The sequence below is a fragment of the Jaculus jaculus genome, chromosome X (assembly GCF_020740685.1).
Source record: "Jaculus jaculus isolate mJacJac1 chromosome X, mJacJac1.mat.Y.cur, whole genome shotgun sequence".
NCBI classification, from domain to species: domain Eukaryota; kingdom Metazoa; phylum Chordata; class Mammalia; order Rodentia; family Dipodidae; genus Jaculus; species Jaculus jaculus.
This window is the reverse complement of record NC_059125.1, coordinates 11,794,250-11,814,593: the sequence shown is the minus strand read 5'-3', so window position 1 is coordinate 11,814,593 and position 20,344 is coordinate 11,794,250. Positions and strand designations below refer to the sequence as shown.

The 20,344-nt window shown below is 41.2% G+C and overlaps 2 protein-coding genes across 2 annotated transcripts in view; both read left to right on the top strand.

Moving 5' to 3' along the window:
- Egfl6 (EGF like domain multiple 6) overlaps positions 1 to 20,112 on the top strand; it is an 86,725-nt gene extending 66,613 nt beyond the window's left edge. Inside the window, exons 8-12 of the mRNA XM_045141068.1 lie at positions 226 to 549; positions 2,413 to 2,493; positions 7,552 to 7,653; positions 11,671 to 11,936; positions 19,663 to 20,112. Coding sequence (XP_044997003.1) covers positions 226 to 549; positions 2,413 to 2,493; positions 7,552 to 7,653; positions 11,671 to 11,936; positions 19,663 to 19,773 — 884 coding nt within the window. The 3' untranslated portion in view covers positions 19,774 to 20,112. The remainder of the gene's footprint in view (positions 1 to 225; positions 550 to 2,412; positions 2,494 to 7,551; positions 7,654 to 11,670; positions 11,937 to 19,662) is intronic.
- On the top strand, positions 18,158 to 18,672 carry LOC105944990 (60S ribosomal protein L21-like). Its single transcript, XM_045141069.1, has one exon. It carries the CDS (start codon positions 18,161 to 18,163, stop codon positions 18,641 to 18,643), a length of 483 nt encoding a protein of 160 aa, XP_044997004.1. The 5' UTR covers positions 18,158 to 18,160; the 3' UTR covers positions 18,644 to 18,672.
- Positions 20,113 to 20,344: the final 232 nt, after the last annotated feature.

The window sequence follows — 20,344 nt, the reverse complement described above, 5'->3', positions numbered from 1 at the left end:
ATTGGCCTGGACTCAGGAGACTAGCTCAGAAAGAAATCAGCACACCTGAGTAGGAGGTGAGAGCGCTGAGTGAATGAGACTGGATCATCTTTCTGATCTCCTCTTTTGGGCCCTCTCCTGACTGGCTACCTAATAGTAAAGCTATCTGCCTAGTTCCCTCTCAGTTTACGAGTGATCTAATTTTTACCCAAATGTAAACTACTTATCTGTTATTGTCTGCTTTAGTTATCCCAGAAAATTCTGTGAAAGAAGTCCTCAGAATACCTGGGACCATCAAAGACCGAATCAAGAAGTTGCTTGCTCACAAAAACAGCATGAAAAAGAAGATGCAGATGAAAAATGTCACCCCGAGACCCACCAGCACTCGCACCCCTAAGGTTAACTTGTCCTTCAGCTGTGAAGAGAGTGTTTGCAGGGGTGGCCACTCCAACAGAGAAAGCAAAGCAAAGGAAGAGAAAATGAGAGAGGCACATGAGGAAGAGAAAAGAGAAGAGAAAGTCCTGAAGAATGAAGTAGAACACGAGCGACGCCTTCGCGGAGACGTGTTTTGTGAGTATCGCTTTGGTTCTTTATGCATTCTATGGAAAATGAACTGTGATATCTCCCGACAAATTATACAAGAGTAGACATTTTAATGCCTACAGGAAAACGGCTTGGTTCTTAAGTCCTGAGTAGCAGGGAATGATGTAAGGTCTAGAGAACACCCTCCAGAGATACAAAACCAATCCTCCTGCTCTTGGAAGCTAGAAGGTGAGTTCTGCCTGGTTACCTGTTATCTGTTAAATACCCCAGGCAGTACACTCACCAAATCAAACACTCTCGCCACATGGGTCCACTAAGCTCTACCTTTTTACTTTCTTTAATATTTTATTTTATTTATTTATTTGAAAGAGAAAGAGGCACATAGAGAGAATGGGCACGCTTGGGCCACCAGCCACTGCAAATGAACTCCAGATGCACGTGCTACCTTGTGCATCTGGCTTTACATGGGTCCTGGGGAATTGAACGGAGGTCCTTTGGCTTTGCAGGCAAGTGCCTTAACCACTATGTCATCTCTCCACCCACCTTTTTACTTTTTAAAGGCACTATTCACTGGCCCATTTCATGAACAGGGAATGTTATAGTCATTGTAAGATTTTGGTTAGAGAATGGAGAATTAGAGATGAACTCATCTTTTGCACCTAAGATTTTATTTAATGCCAGGTGAGTGAATGGTGGAATCTAAAATGAAAGGAAAGAGAATTAGGACCCCTGAGTAAGGGAAGGGAGTAGGTTTTAAGACTTCTGAGAAGGGGAATATATTATATTTTGAAGGCCTTGCATGAAGTGAGTTATGGGATATGATATGAGTGGGGGCTGTGAAACTTGTTCAATTTTCATTATCTGTGGGTATCCCAAAATCCTAGACCTTGTCCTTTTTGGGGTGCCACATGTCATAGCTGTGAATGAGTGGGAAGAGAGAGGAGAACAGTTCAACTGAAATCTAACAGTTGTCCAGTTATGATGTTAAAAGCCAAAAGAGAATATCATAGGGGTAGATCACAGGGCCTGAGGCCTCACAGATCTGATCACACCCCCTGCAGCCTCCCTACCCTCACACCTACTGTGACGAGCTGACACCACAATGACCCTGCAGTTGTCCCCCCACCCCACCCCCCCGCCACTCAGGAATCGGAGAGAGGCAACCTGAATGCAAGCAGGAACTGTGGGCTACTTATTAACTCAGCCTGCTGCTTTCTGGCATGGGACCTCCTCTCCTCTCCCTAGGAAACAAAGCCCTAGGATGGGGGATACATTGCTTTGTCTAGTGGATTCCTTTCTCTTGAGGCGCTCACCATGCTGTCTATGTTATTAATAACTCCCTTAATCAAGTTTTTCCCTGAAGGACAATTTGTCTTAGCACCTCAGCACCTCTCTATCAAACCACCTACCACTTCTCATCTCCATTCTGGGATGGGTGGGTGTTTGAACAGGATTTCACTCTAGCCCAGGCGCTGGAATTCACTCTGTAGTTCAGACTGGCTTCATGGTGATCCTCCTACCTGAATCTCCTGAATGTTAGGATTAAAGGTACATGCCACCATCCATCTTGATTTTTATCTAACATCTACCAGAGACATTAGCTTTCTCACCAATGAAAATTTCATGGAGCTGTGTTTTCAAAACCTGGTGAGAAGGGTGTGTCAGGAGTATAGATACTTAGCTCCTCTAAGAGAACTTCTGGGACATGGTGTTCCAGATGAAGAAACTAGAACCAATGTGATGATTTAGAAATGGTGGAAATAAACTGTTCTAATGTATTGTCCTTAGAATACAAGACAAAATCTTCTTTGTACAGTCATTAGATTCATTTCTTTGATGCACTTGGGATTTTAGGGTTTTTTTTTAACTGATGAAGTGTTCTTTTGTCAGCCCCTAAGGTAAATGAAGCAGATGATTGGGGTCTGGTTCTGGTTCAAAGAAAACCGATAAATTACAAACTGGAACACAAAGGTAAATAAAAGGCTTTATTGCTAGGTATATCCCCTTTCACATTGTTTCGTGTCATATTCATTCTTTAGAGCACTGCTTCCTGTCAGGGTTTGAAACACAGGTTCTGAGACCACATTGTTTCTTAGGATAAGGAGTTTGTTGGAGGCAGCAGCAGGAAGGAAGCTGGACCAACCTCTGGGGAGGGCAGGAGGGGATCAGTGGGAAAGTGGAAGCAGCTCTGGTGAGCTCAGGTGCTGGCAAATCCACTGCTACAGTGTGGGCTCAGGCAGGGGTTTGTAAAACCTGTGGTGGATTAGAGGAGTGGGCTTTCAGAGGAGAGGTTCAGCAGAAACCTGGAGCAGATTGGCAAAGAAAAGTGGAGGAGGAGCCGGAAAGGCAGATGGAAGGAGGGGAAGTCTGACCAAAGAAAGAAAGACAGAATAAAAAAAAAAAAAAGGAGAGGAGAGAATAAAATAAAGGAGGGGCCAGGGGGAGGGGGTAGGACATGGATGAGCCTAACAGTGGTAGCAACTTGACTGTATTCACTGAGTACAAAACTAATTAATAAAAAAATTAATAAATTTAAAAAAATAAGATAGGATTTGGTAGCAGACAGCTTCAGATTCACTGAGATGAACTTCTAGACCCGGCACAGTTATGGAGGAAGGGATATTTATTGAAGCTTACAGATCCAGGGGAAGTTCCATAATGGCAGAAGAAACTGGCCTGCCTTCACAGACCCAAGGAGAGAGAGAGGGGGGGGGGGGAGAGAGAGAGAGAGAGAGAGAGAGAGAGAGAGAGGAAGCACAAGCCAAAAGCCACACAGCACAGCACACTTCAGGAACTCCAGCTAGGCACACTTTGCATATCTTTAGTTTGAAATCTGAAACCCACCATCACACCTTAAGATTTACCCAGTGACACTGCCTCCAGCCAAGTGGCTACAGATGCAAGCTACAAACAATAACTGAATATATTGGGGTCCATCTATTCAAACCACCACAGACTGTGAAAGCACATATGTAGAGAGGGAGAGACAAAAGTGGCAGAGACAGAACAATAAGAGATAATAGATCTCACATTGAGTGAGACCTTTGAAGACTTCAGCTTTGGCTGGATGGAAAGGGGAGGAATCTCTACAACCCTAACATTTCCAACATAAACAACCAAGAGTTACATAGAGTTCCAGTGTTGCCTTATTTATGTGGGGGGAGACATGAATAAATGTGTATTCATTTGTTCATGTCAGGTGAGGTACCAATAACACACCAACATTAGCTTAGTGAAACAAGGAATTTCTTGGGCTGATTTACAAGAGCATGGGTGTCTCAAAAACAGCTGTATTGCCAAAAAGTCCCATGTCATCATGGGTGACAGTTCACAAGCACTGCATCATAGAGTCCCACCTTTAGTTAATCTCCCTTCTCCTGTGTTCTCTTGCAACCCCAAATACATGTGCAGCTAGGAGGTAGGAGATGGAGAAGACCTAGAATTCAAGTGAGAACCTGGCTATCATTGTATTATTCTGCTTATTTTGGTAAGATTGCCATGAGGCCAGGTATTCTGTAAATCACCTCAACAACCTCTACTCCAGGATGGCCTAAGGTCTTGTCAGGCCTAGAGGAATTTGATTGATCTCAACAACCAGTATTAGAATAGTGGGACCTTGTATGATCAATGCTGATAATAACAGAAGCTTCTAAGGACCCTTCAGTGAAGTAGACTTAAAACACACCCAACATGGCTCAAGGATTTTTTAAAATATATTTTTTTATTATTTGAGAGAGAGAGAATGAATGAGCATGCCAGGGCCTCCAGCCACTGCAAACGAACTCCAGATGCATGCACCCCCTTGTGCATCTGGCATATGTTGGTCCTAGAGAGTGGAACTGAGATTCTCTGGCTTTGCAGGCAAATGCCTTCACTTCTAAGCCATCCCCCAGCCCCAGCTCAAGGATTTTTTTTTTTATGGAAGATGGGGGAGAAAGATTGTTAGAGCCACAAATTGGGACATTATTCCCATCTCCCCAATAACTGCTGCTCCCACAATGCACTACCCATAATCCCCATGGAAATAAACTGCATCCCCAACAAGGAAGGCCTCTTCAGAAAAGGGGCAGGGATGAGGGAAAGGATGGTAGCAACATGTGTTGTTTCTATACTAAGCATGTCTATAACTAAAAAAAAAAAAAAAAAAAACTAAATAACGACAGTATAGTAAGAGTCATTTTCTTCTGTACTCCTCTCTTATCTAACACCAAAAGAAAAACATTGAGGCAGACTATATGATAGGAGATGAAATAAAATGACTTTTTTGCTAGAGAGCCACAACCTGAAAATGAGGTAGTCTAAGGACACATACAAGTGTATATAACACGCCCCACACACATTCCACATACATACACACACACACAAACACAGTTTTTACAAAGAATATTAATGGAAGACTGAAAGCAAGTACTACTTGGCATTTGAAAACTGGGGCTGATAATATTTTTGATGACTATATCAGTCAATTTCTCATTACTAAGACAAAATTGCTTTCATGTAGCACATGTTTTACTATAGGGAGATTCAGGTTCGTCAGTGGGGTAGCCAGTGGTAAATTGCCCATTCCACAGTGAATAACTTACCACCTGTGATCATGCAAGCAACACTAATTTAACTCAATGAGTAGAAGAAAAAAATAGCATGAAAGTAAGATTGGGATTAATGGGGAAGAAGGATGATAGTGGAAGGAGGAAGGGAATAAGAGAAGATGCTTGGGTGGAATAAGATATATCTGTATGATGGTGTCAAAATGGAAAAATAAATTTAAAAAGAATTAATCGGGTCTGAAGAGATGGCTTAGCAGTTAAGGTGCTTGCCTGTGAAGCCTAAGGACCCATGTTTGACTGTCCAGATCCCATGTAACCCAGATGCACAAAGGTGAGACAAGTACAAGGTCGCACATGCCCCCAGGTGGCACAAGTATCTGGAGTTTGATTTCAGTGGTTGAGGCCCTTGTGGGCCTATTCCCTCTCTCTCTCTCCTCTCTCTCTCAAATATAAATAAATATTTATTTTATTTTTATTTATTTATTTATTTTGTTTGACAGAGAGAAAGAGGGAGACAGAAAGAGAGAGACAGAGGAGAATGGGCTGACCAGGGTCTCTAACCACTGCAAATGAACTCCAGACGTGTGTGCCCCCTTGTGAGGGGGTCCTAGAGAATCGATCCTGGGTCCTTTGGCTTTGCAGGCAAATGCCTTAACCACTAAGCCATCCATCCAGCCCATAAATAAATATTTTTTTTTATCAATTTAAGGGAGGATGGGTTCATTCCAGCTTACAGTTCCAGGTTATAGTCTGTCATGGTGGAGGAGGGCACCATGCAGAGGCTAGAGGCAGCTACTCACATTCAGTACAGTGAAAAAGCAAACAGCCATGAATGCTGCTGCTCATCCCGCTCTCTCCTTATATAGTCCAGGACCCCCAGGCCACAGAATGGCATTGTCCATAGTCAGAATGTGTCTTCCTACCTCAATTAATCTACCTAGAAAAATCCCTAATAGACATGCCAAGAGATTTGTTTCCATGGTGATTCTAAATCCTGTCAAGTTGACAACCAGGGATTAACCATTATAGCAACACAGGGAAACATGCATACATCCCACCCACATTATACACACAATAAAAAAGAAAGGGAAAGTTTGTTATTTGATATATCATTTGTGCCCATGGGAGTTTAATTGATGGTGATGATTAAAAGACAACATAAAGAAGCCGGGCGTGGTGGCGCATGCCTTTAATCCCAGCACTCGGGAGGCAGAGGTGGGAGGATTGTGAGTTCGAGACCACCCTGAGACTCCATAGTGAATTCCAGGTCAGCCTGGGCTCCAGTGAGACCCTACCTCAAAAAACAAAAATAAAAAAAAAAGAGAGACAACATAAAGAGGTCAGTGTCATAGAAAGAATGATTTATTGCATATATTTTCAAGAGAAAGATGCATGCAGAGCCACAGGGAAGCATCAGGCTAGGGTCAGGATGACTAATTTGAATAACCATAAGAGGCCTTAGACACACAGGGGCTTTTCCTGTCTAGTGCCTGACCCTGAATGATTTTGGTCAAAGGAAATATATTGGTTTGGTATATATGTGCATCAACTTTCTGTCACTGTAACAAAATAACAAAATGGAAGAAAACTTTATTTTGGTTCATGGTTTCAGAGAGGTCAGTCCATATGTCACTTGGCTCCCTTGTTTTTGGTTCTGTGGTTAAAAGGAACATCAGGGAGCATGAAAGAGGAAGAGAAGCAGGAAGGGACAAACAGTCCCAGTGTCCCATCAAAGATCTACCTCTTAATAACCTCACTTCCTTTCATTATGCCTCATCTCCCAATAGTGCCAAGGGCACCTAAACTTTTATTTAGCACATGGCCGTTTGGAGAAACTTCAGATCTAAGCCATAATTGTGTGAGTATTAGGTCAAGGGGCTGGTTGGCTTGTTATGAGAGCCGTGTTCCTAAGTAAAATGTATATGATCTTGAGAATTAGCTGGCCCTGAAAGGGGAAGTTTCTCCCAAGTTCTATAAAACCCTATAAAAAACACAGCAAATAAAACACAAGATTAGTCATTTTATGTGGTATGTGTACATTGCTAAATCATGCATTATATGAAAGTTAATATTTATTCCACAAATCATTGAGAAAGTTCTAGCAATGTCTTTTCTTATTTATTGTGTAGATGAAAATTTATTTTTGGCCCTGAATTTTATGAACAACGGGTTAGTATTCCCTGTTTTGCTTTTCTCATGGAGATTGTCCCATTAGTTTAGTTTAGTGTGTGTGTGTGTGTGTGTGTGTGTGTGTGTGTGTGTGTGTGTGTGTATGTTTTTTTTAAGATCATAACAGACTTTATTGAAAATGGCTCCAAAGATTTAACTCAAAACAAGTATCTGGTTTGACACTATTTTTACAGACATTGCCGATGCATGATCTGCACTCTATGCAACTAAAAAGACTACATTGCCGCAAAGCCACAAATGTTGGCTCTCTTTCAAATACTCTTAATGGTTATAAAATGTACTTTTTTATCAGACTTAAATATCTCAGTTGACTGCAGCTTTGACAATGGGGTCTGTGACTGGAAACAGGACAGAGAAGATGATTTTGACTGGAATCCTGCTGATAGAGAGAATGGTATGTAGATTTCACTGTTTCATGTTCTTCAGCATGACAAAAGTAAAGGAGGCTTTCTGATGACAGTGTTTTTATTACTGTTACTCCTTAGGCTAGGGTTATTTGTCTTCTTTGGAAACCTACAGACCTTTTGAGGTGACCTCTGAATAATTTGGTGTACTATGTGCTTTCCTCCTAATCTTCCCACCCATGTGACCCAGAAAAGTGCACATCAGCAAGATTCTGCTATATTTACCCTCCTACCTTGGGGTGGAGAGAGAGTAATGCACATGGAGCCACAGTTCACTGTCCACAGTGCTTTATAGTTTTTGTTGGGGGTTTTGGTAGGAAATAAATCTTGAATAAAAATACACCCTCCATCTAACTCTGTAGTCATATAGTAGAGTTGTCTCTTATAGCATCAAAACCAGGATGGGTGTCAAATCAGTGACTTGAATTCCTGGACTTGGCTTTCCCTTTTGTTGCCCAAGGATTTCTTTTTTGAGCACTTGGCCTTGGGATTTGCTCAGCATCACCCTTGAGCTGTGTGGCTTACTCATCCCTCTCTTCTGCACTGTGGATGGGCCCTGGCACCCCCTTGGGTTGAGTGTTTGGCTTTGCAGGTTTAATTTTGAGTACATATTGAATCCTGGTTTCCTGAAGGTTTGCCATTTATAGAAAGAATGGTTACACCTTGGAACTCCAGTTTCTTACCACTAGAATTATTTCTCTGGGGATGTACAGGTTACACCTTCACTTATAAATCTTTCTTTTAGCTCCTTCCTTGGGACTATTTCCTCACATGCAATCAGAAAACCTGGATATTCCTTAGCAAGAATTCCTCTCAGAACTTGCAATTAGGGTAGAAGGGATGCATCCCACATAGCAGTTGTACCAATGGGACTATCACTAAGATTCAGGGCAGCTGAGTAGAGTGGCACATCCCTGTAATCCCAGCACTTGAGAGGTAGAAATGGGCAGATCAGGAATTGAAGACCACCGTTGTCTACACATAACCCTGTCTCAAAACAAAACAAACAAACAAAATGGGCTAGAGCGATGGCTTAGAGGTTAAGGCACTTGCCTGTGAAGCCTAAGTACCCAGGTTGAATTATCCAGGTCCCACATAAACCAGATGCACAAGAAGGTAGCAAAGAGAAAGTTCAAGTAGAGACAGTACATCTTTAGAGAAACTGCCTTGATAACTAATCCAAGTTTTTCCTTTCTTCCTTCAGGGAATCTCTAAATTAATGTTTACTGGAGCTTTTTCAAATTGAGAGCCCAAGACTGACAATATACATAGTCAGCAACATCTTACATTGAGTTTTCCATCAATGGGAAGTCGACCCTATTGCAAACACCCAATTCACAAATGACTCCTGTGTTCTCAGCTTCTGCAACTCGTAAAACATACCTTCTTCCCTCCTGCACTGCCACCAGATCTTTAGGCTGACTTGTCTTCCTCTACAGACTTCAAAACAAAGAAAACATGGGGGGCTGGAGAGATTGCTTAGTGGTTAAGGTGCTTGCCCGCAAAGCCTAAGGACCCAAGTTTGATTCCTCAGTACCATATAAAGCCAGATGCACAAAGTGACAAATACATCTAGAGTTAATTTGCAGTGCCAGGAAGCCTTGGCATGCCCATTCTCCCTCCCTCCCTCCCTCCCTCCCTCCCTCTCTCTCTATATCTCTATCTCTATATCTGTCTCTAATAAATAATTTAAAAAATAGGGCTGGAGAGATGGCTTAGCGGTTAAACTTGCCTGTGAAGCCTAAGGACCCCGGTTCGAGGCTCGGTTCCCCAGGTCCCACGTTAGCCAGATGCACAAGGGGGCACATGCATCTGGAGTTCGTTTGCAATGGCTGGAGGCCCTGGCGCGCCCAATTTCTCTCTCTCTCTCCCTCTATCTGTCTTTCTCTCTGTGTCTGTCGCTCTCAAATAAATAAATAAATAAATATTTAAAAAAAATAAGATGGATCAGTATTGTTAGAGGGATAAACCCTCTGGATGGCGGAAAGTGAGCTTTAGGACTGAAGCAGAAATCTGTCACAGTGAATTATAGAAGAGAGGGTATAAGGTATAGCTGAGAGTTCCTGGCTGAACTACAGAATGCTGCCTGCCTTCATTTCAGTTAAACAAAAGATAATGCTTAGTATATCTTAGACATGTTGTTTACCTAAAATGACAACTCTACTGGGTATCCTATACTTTTATTTGCTGAATCTGGTGGCTGGGGAAGAAGACCCAACAGTCTTTGGAACCTGAGAAATATCAGACAGGACCCTCCATGTATCTCCAGGAGTTTTAGTAGAAGACTGTACCCCATCCCCAATGTCTTCTTCCTGGTGCTTTAGGAATTCCTCCTCATCTGCTGCTTTAGACCATGCTCAGCCAAGAGCTGTTGCCCAGCTTCACCATAGCCACAACCAGAAGAGTAAAAATGTGCAAAAGTCTACTACCACAGGTTAAAAGATGCTTAGAAGATTTTTGAGCCTCAAAGAAAATATATTGTGGGCTGGAGAGATTGCTTAGCAGTTAAAGCACTTGCCTGCGAAGCCTAAAGACCTAGGTTTGACACCCCAGGACCCATGTAAGGCAGATGCATAAGGTGGCACATGCATCTGGAGTTCATTTACAGTGGCTGGAGGCCCTGTGCACTCATTATCTCTCTGCCTCTCTCTCTCTCTCTCTCTCACATAAGTAAATAATTTTTTTAATTAAAAAAAGTAGAAAAGAAGATATATTATGGTCCTCCTACATCTGAACTTAAGAGTGACATGCTTGAACTTTGTGAAACCACTAGGACAAAGTCAGGTGTGTTGCAAATTAAACACTGTCCTATGGGCTTACCCAAGGAGCTGCCCATCAGACATATCCTTATTTCTGTGGGGAAATTAATTCCAAGATTTAAACAATCAGGGTAAAGATAGAGTGCTGGAACTTAAGTTCTCTATTTGCTACAAATGACCTGACCTGAAATGCTAAATGGCCATTTCATTAGATTCTTGCCCTATATCTGCTACTATCAAGCATGTGAATATGGGAAAAAATTGTCTTTTTCTAAATATGTATTTATTTGAGAGAGAAAGAGAGAATATGAATGAGTATGCCAGGGTCTCCTGCCATTGCAAACAACTCCAGGCACATGTGTCACTTTCTGCACCTGGCTTTACATGGGTACTGGGCAATTGAACCCAAGCTTCCAGGCTTTGTAAGTAAGCACCTTTAACCACTGAGAAATCTCTTCAGTAATCTTTTTAAAAAATTTTTTATTAACAACTTCCATGATTATAAAAAATATCCCATGGTAATACCTTCCCTTCCCCCCCCCACTTTCCCCTTTGAAACTCCATTCTACATCATATCCCCTCCCCTTTTTTTTAAGTTTTTTTCTCAACTTTTATTTTCAGTGATTTTTTTTGAGACAGGGTCTCGTGTAACCCAGACTGGCTTCAAACTTGCTGTGGAGCCAAGGATGATCTTGAACTTCTGATCATGCTGTCTCTATCTCCCAAGTTCTTAGATTACAGGCACATGCCACTATGCCCAGTTTATGTGGCACTTAGGGCTTTGTGCATATTATTTAGGCACTCTACTCACTGAGCAACCTCTCCAGCCCAATTCCTCAGTTTTCTAAACCTCAGTGTCCTTCTCTGTCTAGGAAAGGATGTCAACTCTAATGATGAAAATTCTGGCCAAAATGCAAAGGACTGCAGCTTTGCCTGGAGGAAATTATTATTGGATTTTATAGCTATGTTATATATTATAGTCAAAACCTTTCTTTTTCTTTAATATTTAAAATTATTTATTTATTTATCTGAGAGAGACAGAAAGAATGGGTATGCTAGGGCCTCCAGCCACTGCAAATGAACTCCAGACGCATGGACTACCTTGTGCATCTGGTTTATGTGGGTCCTGGGGAATCGAATCTGGGTCCTTTGGCTTTGCAGGCAAGTGCCTTAATCACTAAGCCACCCTTCTAGCCCACAAAGCCTTTATTATGGCCCCTGTAACTTTGTGTTCCTGTTCTCTTAAAGCTGTTGGTTATTACATGGCCGTTCCAGCACTGGTGGGACACAAGAAGGATACTGGCCGATTGAAACTTCTCCTTCCAAACCTGACACCGCAAAGCAACTACTGTTTGCTTTTTGATTACCGGTTGGTTGGAGACAAAGTAGGGAAACTTCGAGTGTTTGTGAAAACCAGCAACAATGCTCTGGTATGGGAAGAGACCAAGAATGAGGATGAAGGATGGAAAACAGGAAAAATTCAGTTGTTTCAAGGGATTGATGCTACCAAAAGTGTAAGTGGAAAAATTATTACTTTTTTTCAGTGATTTAACAAATTCAACAAACTAGTTCATGAAATACTGTGATGCCAAGAGTCCAAAGATTAGTAAGACTTGTCCACATATTTATAGAGCTACTATTCTGGAGTAAAATATGTATCTTAGTTACTTTTCCCATGGTTGTGACAAAATACCTGACAAAAGTAACCAAAGGGCTTATTTCGGCTTACAGTATGAGGAGATACAGTCCATTCTGCCAGGAAGGTATGACCACAGGGGTAGGAGGCAGCTGGTCACATTCCATGCGATACCAGGAAGCAGAGGCTGTGAAGGCTGGTACTCAGCTAGCTTTCTCCTTCTTATTCAGTCTGGGGGGACTCTGGCCCACATCCAGGATGGGCCTTTTCCACCTCAAGTAACCTTATCCAGAAATTTCCTTACAGATACTTCCAGAGATTTGTTTCCTTAGTGATTCTAGATTCAATCAAGTTAACAGATGAGGTTAATAATTACAGTAGCCTGACTAATTCAGATACTTATGATACACATGCATAGCACATTCTATAGAAAGGACCTATTTGTGTGTCAAGTTCCTCCACCAGCTTCCTCCTAAACCATGCTATATGTTCCTTAATACAAAAAAAAAAAACAAGCAAACATAAACGTTTCTCATTCATTCTATGTACAACAAATAGCAGAAAGATGGTTGTTTCCAGTGTTGTTTTAACTGAACCCAGGGAGTGGCTATTGTCACACATCCCCAAGATCTCTCTGAAGTTCAATGATATCCTAGAAAATCTCTTAGAATTTACAAAAGCAGACTTAAAATTCATCCACCAAGGCTCAGGGAATGTTGTGGAAGAGGAGGTGAAAAGACTGTAAGAGCCACAGGGTGCGAGGGAATATCCAGAGGCATTGCCCCTGCCACCACAAGGACTGACGACTGCTGTCACAACTCATAACCCACAACCCTATGGTGAATATGGCAACCCAGCTGAGCAGGGCCCTGTTGCAGTCAGGTTCACATTGCTGGCAGAAATCACCTGACCAAGAGCAGCTTGTGTGGGGGAAAAGGGTTATTTTGGCTTACAGGCTCAAGAGGAAGCTCCATGATGGCAGGGGAAAATGATGGCATGAGCAGAGAGAGGGTGGACATCACCCCCTCACCAACATCAGGTGGACAACAGCAACAGACAGTGCGAAACAGTGGCAAAGGGAAGACTGGCTACAACACCCATAAGCCCGCCCCCAACAATACACTCCCGCCAGGAGGCATGAATTTCCAAATCTCTGTCATCTGGGAAGCTAGCATTCACCTAAGTTTATGGGGGACGCCTGAATCAAACCACCACAAGCCCTTGGTGGAATGGGGGCAGGGAGGAGAGAAATGGTTGTGCTAACACATGATGTGTCCATACAAAGTTTCTATTTAATTGAAAAAAAAAACTCATAAAATCTGTGAAATTTATAATTGTGGATTATATATATATTAAAAACAACAATGAGAAAATGACCGTAAGTGTAGTATCCAGGAAAGGCCAACCATAAGCTCGAAGTTTTCCTCTCCAAGTAGAGTCCTGGGCAGCTCTGAATTCTCCCACCAGGAAAGCTCACCCAAGCTTGGTGTCCAAAGTTTTTGTTTTGCTTTTTTTTAAATGCTGTTTTTTTCTCAACACTTTGTTAAAGTGCCATATACATCTGTGACATTTTGTTCTTAATTTTAATTTTATTTATTTGGGTGGGGGCACAGTTGGGCGTGTTGTTGCTGCAAATGAACACAAGACACTTGTGCCACTTTTTGCATTTAGCTTACATGGGTGTCTTGGGAATGAAACTTGGACCAGTAGGCTTTGCAAATAAACCCTTTGAACCACTGAGCCATCTTCCCAGCCAAAAGTTTTTATTACAGTCAGTCTGTCCACATGACTTCCAGAATGGTTCACCTTAGTTATTCAGTCTCCAGCATTTCCAGAGGCTAACTTGATACCATGTAAGCCAAGAACCCCATCATAAATCATATTGTTAGCAAAAACCATCTGATTTGGTCTAAGGTCTCAGGTAAACAAAGTTACTCTTAAGCAGGTAGAATGTTCTAAACGTTTAGAGGTTGTTTCTCAGTAACCAGTCAAGGATCAAACTATCTTTAAGACAACTCAGACTTGCCAAGTTAATCTTTTACTTCAGAAGTCAATTTAATAAAGAAAAAGAAAACAGGTTTCCAAGAGGAAGTTTGTTGGTCTTTGGGTTTAAGAAAGAACAAATAGAATAAAATTATAAAGAACTCACTGAATTTGGCCACCAAGAGGTAGCTGAGGGCCTTGAAAAAGATTGTTTCTTGTCGGGTGTGGTGGCACACGCCTTTAATCCCATCCAGCACTTGGGAGGCAGAGGTAGGGAGATCGCCATGGGTTCAAAGCTACCCTGAGAATTCACTACACAGTGAATTCCAGGTCAGCCTGAGCTAGAGTGAGACCCTACTCAAGATTGTTTCTTTTTTTAATTTTTTTTTGAGTTTTGTACTCAGTGAATGCAGGCAAGTTGGTACCATTGTTAACCTCCTAGAGTCAAAGCTACACAATAGAAGAGTCCAGTCACTCTGCATTTGTTAAAACGTTTGGTCAAAGTGAGAAAGAACAAGACAGGAGGAATGCATTCGTTTCCTTCGCTGCATATAGTGTGAAGGGATACAGTCAGTCATGGTGTGGAAGGAAAGAGGCAGCTGTTCACTTCACTCCCCAGTCAGGAGGCAGGAACAATGAACGCAGGTGCTCAGCTGACTGTGTCCTTTTTACCCAATGCTGGATCCCAGCCCATGGAATAGTGCCATCCACATTTAGGGTTGGTCTTCTCACCTCAATTATCCCAATCTGGAACCTCCATCATAGACATCACAGGGTGGGTAGCCAGGGGATGGGTGGTTTCATGGTGCATCTGAATCCCATGAAGTTCACCACCGAGAATAACTATCGTAAGGAGCTACATGAAGAGATGGTCAAAGGAAGAATAACTAGTAGTTGCATGAATTGGAATTCTATTTATACTTTGCTTATAAAAAGATGATTAATGTAAGTAAAATTCTAATTTTGGCAATAGACATATGACTAGAAAGTCTATTCCCTAGTGCAAGACATTAATTTCAACATTTTTTCATTTACTTGTCACATTTTAATTAAAGTAGACCATGTTATTTTAAATTCTCCATAAGACATGGCTATAAACAAAAGTGTGTGTTGGGCCCTAGTTAATGACTTTCTTAACCACTTTTACCCCTCTGCAGTAAGAGCAGCCAGCTCTTGTTTAGGATTGACACACATAGCAACTTAAAATTATTCTCATTCTCATTGAAGCACATTAGAATTGATCCATATTTCAAATGTTAGGTTTATAGAAACTCTGGGGACGGTCACACGATCAATCTAAGGCATACAAGGGTGGTATTCTTGTTGGAGACTTGAAATATTCCTCTGCACAACATTATCATTATGCCCATATTGACTGAATTCATGCGATAGCAAATATCTGGCTCTGTTTTGAGATGAGGTTTTGCTTTGTAGCCCAGGCTGACTTTGAACTCATGGAAATCTTCAGCCTCAGCCTCCCAAATGCTGGAATTACAAGACTGAGCCATTCCCCCCAACTGAGAATATTGATAACATGGTAGGTCAGGGTGATGTATACCAGGAGTGATTGGGGAAACTGGAGGCAGGGTCTTACTTTAGCCCAAGATGACCTAGAACTTACTCTGTAGCTCAGAATAGCCTCAAATTCAGTGATACTCCTACCTCAGCCTCCCAAATGCTGAGCTGAAAGTCACGAGCTACCACACACAGCTAGGAATGATTATTTTTCTCTTTTTGTTATTTTTTAATTTATTTATTTAAAAAATAAGAATGATTTTTTATATTTATTTTAATATTTATTTATTTAACTTATTACAGAGGGAGAAAGAGGCAGAAAGAGAGAGACACACACACAGAATGTGTGCTTCAGGGCCTCCAGTCACTGCAAACAAACTCTAGATGCATATGCCCCCTTGTGTATCTGGCTTACGTGGGTCCTGGGGAATCAAACCTGGGTCCTTAGGCTTTGTAGGGTAGTACTTTAACCGCTAAGCCACTTCTCCAGCCCAGAAATGATTTTTCTTAAACCTACATATTTTCAAAACATTCCACCAGGAGAGTTGTCCAGGCACTTAAGTCCTGAACTTTTCAGTGTTATGGGAACCCTTGATGGGAGTACTATATTGTAGGGGAAGAAAATAATCCAAACTATGGCATTTATTCCAATTTAGCATTGTTGTTCTGGCTGCAAATATTTGTAATAAATGATGACTTTTACTCTGTAAACTTCATCATACAAGTTAAGTCATGTTGTTTCCTCTTAATCAAATTATATCTGAATCCTGGCTGGGCATGGTAGTGCATGGCTGCAATGCTTAGCATTTGGGAGACAGAGGCAGGACTATCAGTAGTTCAAGGACAGCTTCAAATGCATAGTGAATTGGAGGCAAGCTTGAGCTACATGAGACCTGTCTCAAAAACAAAATGCAAAACAAAACTAAAGAAAATAAATTATATCTCAATCCAAAGCCCCAAAGTCTAAGGGGAAATTCAATCTCACAGCTGTTTGCTCACACAGGGTTGGCTCTGAAAAGCTGAAAACAAAACAAAACAAAATACTAGGCTGGGAGATGGTCCTATGAATAAAGCTCTTGCTATGCAACTCCACAACTCCCGGTACCTAGATTCAGGGCCCCAGACCTCATATCAAAACCAGAATCTGTGGTGGGCTTCTGTAATCCTAGCACATTGATAGAAAGATGGGAGGAAAAGCAACAGAAGCTCAGAAAAATAGCAAGAGAGAGAGACTGAAACCCTGATTCAAGGAAGATAGATGGCCAAGACCAAGCCAAAATTTTTCCTCAGACCTCCACACATGCACCATGGTACATGCATGCCGACATTCTCACACACACATAATACATACATAATACAATAAATTTTTCAAAGTATTCTGTGATTACTTATAAAGCATAAAGGAGATGCTATTAGTGATGGTTACAAGTTGCATGATGACATTGTAAACATAACTCTTTTTTAGACAGTTTCATATATGCCTCAAACTCTCTATGTAGCCAAGGATGACCTTGAACTCCCGATCCTTGCTTCCACTTTTGAGTGCTAAGATTACAGGCATGTACCACTATGACCAGCTAATCATAATTCTTGAATTTTGTTTTGTTTTGAGGCTGGCTTTAAATTCATGATCCTCATCGCTTCTCGGCCGTTTGGCTAAGATCAAGTGTAAATTCATGATCCTCCTGCCTCAGCCTCCTTAATGCTTGGGTGACAGGAATGTGTGACCATGCCTAGCTGAAGGATCTTTATTTAAAGTGTAAATTTTCTCCCTGTCATTTTGTGTCCAATTTGTAGATAATTCTTTTTAGTATTCATTTTCTACTTTCTATACATTATAAACTTCTAAAATAGAATGAACTTTCTCTTTTGATTAATAATAAATTTCTTAAGTAAAAATTATTATGAGGAGCCAGGCCTAGTGGCACACACCTTTAATCTCAGCACTCGGGAGGCAGAGGTAGGAGGATTGCCATGAGTTTGAGACCACCCTGAGTGTACATGGAGAATTCCAGGCCAGCCTGAGCTAAAGTGAGACCCTACCTTGAAAAGCCACAAAAAAAATTATTATGAGGGCTGGAGGAATAGCTTACCAGTTAAGGTGCTAGCCTACAAAGCCAAAGGACACAGGTTCAATTCCCCAGGACCCACATAAGCCAGATGCACATGGTGGCACATGACATGCTTCTGGAGTTTGTCTACAGCATCAAAAGTCCCTGGTGTGCCCATTCTCTCTCTGTGTTTGCCTCTTTCTCTCTCTCTCTAATATAAAAAAATAAAATAATTTAATTTAAAAATTATTGTGTTATCATATTATAAAACATATTATAAAACATTTTTCAACTCATAAAATAATGAGAAACCAGTTTTAAAACCCATATATAAAAATTTTAATAAAAATAACTATACTGGGGCTGGAGAGATAGCTTAGTGTTTACACATTTGCCTGTGAACCCTAAGGACCCCCGTTCAAGGTTCAATTCCTCAGTACCCACGTAAGACAGACGCACAAGGTGGCACATGCATCTGGAGTTCTATCAAATAAATAAATAAAATACTAAAAAACTTTCAGCCGGAGCTGCCATCTGCCAGAAATTTGCCAAGATGATAAACACAAAGGGAAAGAGGGGAGGCACCCAGTACATGTTCTCTAGGCCTTTCAGAAAACATGGAGTTGTTCCATTGGCCACGTATATGCGAATCTACAAGAAGGGTGATATTGTAGACATAAAGGGAATGAGTACTGTCCAAAAAGGAATGCCTCATAAATGTTACTATGGGAAGACTGGAAGAGTCTACAATGTCACTCAGCATGCTGTTGGCATTGTTGTGAACAAGCAAGTCAAGGGCAAGATTCTTGCCAAGAGAATTAATGTGCGTATCGAGCATATTAATCACTCTAAGAGCCAAGACAGCTTCCTGAAACGGGTGAAGGAAAATGACCAGAAGAAGAAGGAGGCCAAAGAGAAGGGAACCTGGGTGCAGCTGAAGTGGCAGTCCGCTCTGCCCAGAGAGGCGCACTTTGGGAGGACTAATGGAAAAGAGCCGGAGCTGCTGAAGCCTATTCCCTATGAGTTCATGGCTTAATAGATGTCCCAAATGAATCAGACCTAGATTGTCAAAATGCTTTTCTTCATTAAAGTACAGTGTCCTTACTTGAAAAAATAAAAAAATAATAACTATACTGCTACAGACTACTAATATCTAAATATGTCAAAATTCTTTCCTTTCCACTATGTTGAGCTGGGTATGGTGATGCACTCCTGTAATCCCAGAGTTTGGGAGTTGGGAAAGTCTAGAGTTAAGATCATCCTTGGCTACATGGAGCATTTGAGGCTAGCCTGAGCTATTTGAAGCCCTGTCTTGAAGAAAAGAGAGAGAGAGAAAGAGCAGAGGAAAGAAAAGATGGAAGGGAAAGGATAAGGAGGAAGGGAAGGGAGAAAGAAGGATAAGAGGAAGAAAGGAAGAAAAGAAAGAAAAGCTATTTCCTTTAATCTTTAAACTTTCAGCTCTCCAATATAAAACCTTTCATAATTTCATAGTCAAATAAATTCATAATCAAAACCTTTAGAATTTGTTATGACCTTATCTTCTTTGAACAAAACTCTTAATACCTGGCATGTAAAAAACCTATTGCTATATAGTTACTGTATTGCGACTTAGAAGTAAAATGTCTCCCATAGGCTCATATGTTTGACCACTTGGTCTCCTGCTGTTCTGGAAGGTTGTGGAGCCTTTAGGAAGGAGATGAAGCCTTATTGGAGGAAATGTGTCACTGGGGTCAGGCCTTGAGATTTTAGAGCCCAGTCCCACTTCCTGTTCCCTATCACTTCCTGCTTCTGGCAGAAATGTGATGAGCTGGCCTTCCATGTCTTCCTTGCTATAATATATTATCTCTGCCTTGAAACCTAAGCCAGAACAAATCTTTTTCCTTCGTTAAGTTACTTCTTGTCAGGTACGTTGCCCCAGCACTGAAAAAGCAACTAACACAATGTGAAGGCCAGTTTTTATGCAGCAGGTATACATGAGTTAGTCCTTATTAATAACTGTTAAATAACTTGATTATATCATTGTTCTGAAGTCGTTTTTCCTCTTTCTATCATCAGATCATTTTTGAAGCTGAACGTGGCAAGGGCAAAACTGGTGAAATTGCAGTGGATGGTGTCTTGCTGGTGTCAGGCTTGTGTCCAGATGGCCTTTTATCTGTGGAAGGATGATGTTAGTATCCTTTCATATGTTTATATTTGGCTTCTTTATATTAATTGTTCTTTGATATTATATTATAGGACACTCCCATTTAGAAATACAAGCTGAAAATTTGTAATGTAACAACTGAAATGCCATTGTAATATTTCTTTTTTGTATCCGATGTACCAAGACTTCCTTAAATGTAGTACCACTGTGTCTTCTCATTCATTTCGGAATGTTCCACATTATATTATAAAATGCAGAAATGCCAACTCCTCTCTCCCTACCTGGTATGTCTGATTTTTCTACATGTATTGATGGACTTCTATATAACATCTCTACAATAACCATTAAAAAGTTCAGAGAAATGTTTAAGTTTTACAATATGTATTAGAAACTATGGCATTAGGACTGGTTCATCAGTTAAGGTGCTTGCCTTCAAAGCCTAATGACCTGGGTTCAGTTCCCCAGTGGTAACATAAAGCCAGATGCACAAAAGTGGTACATGCATCTCGAGTTCTTTGCAATAGCTAGAGGCTCTGATGTGCCTGTTCTCTCCCTCCCATTCCCCCTTTTTCTCCTCTTTCTCTACTTGCAAAT

Bases quoted from the DNA above. Each gene is read 5' to 3' on its own strand.
- LOC105944990 (XM_045141069.1), top strand. From the start codon at position 18,161: ATGATAAACACAAAGGGAAAGAGGGGAGGCACCCAGTACATGTTCTCT.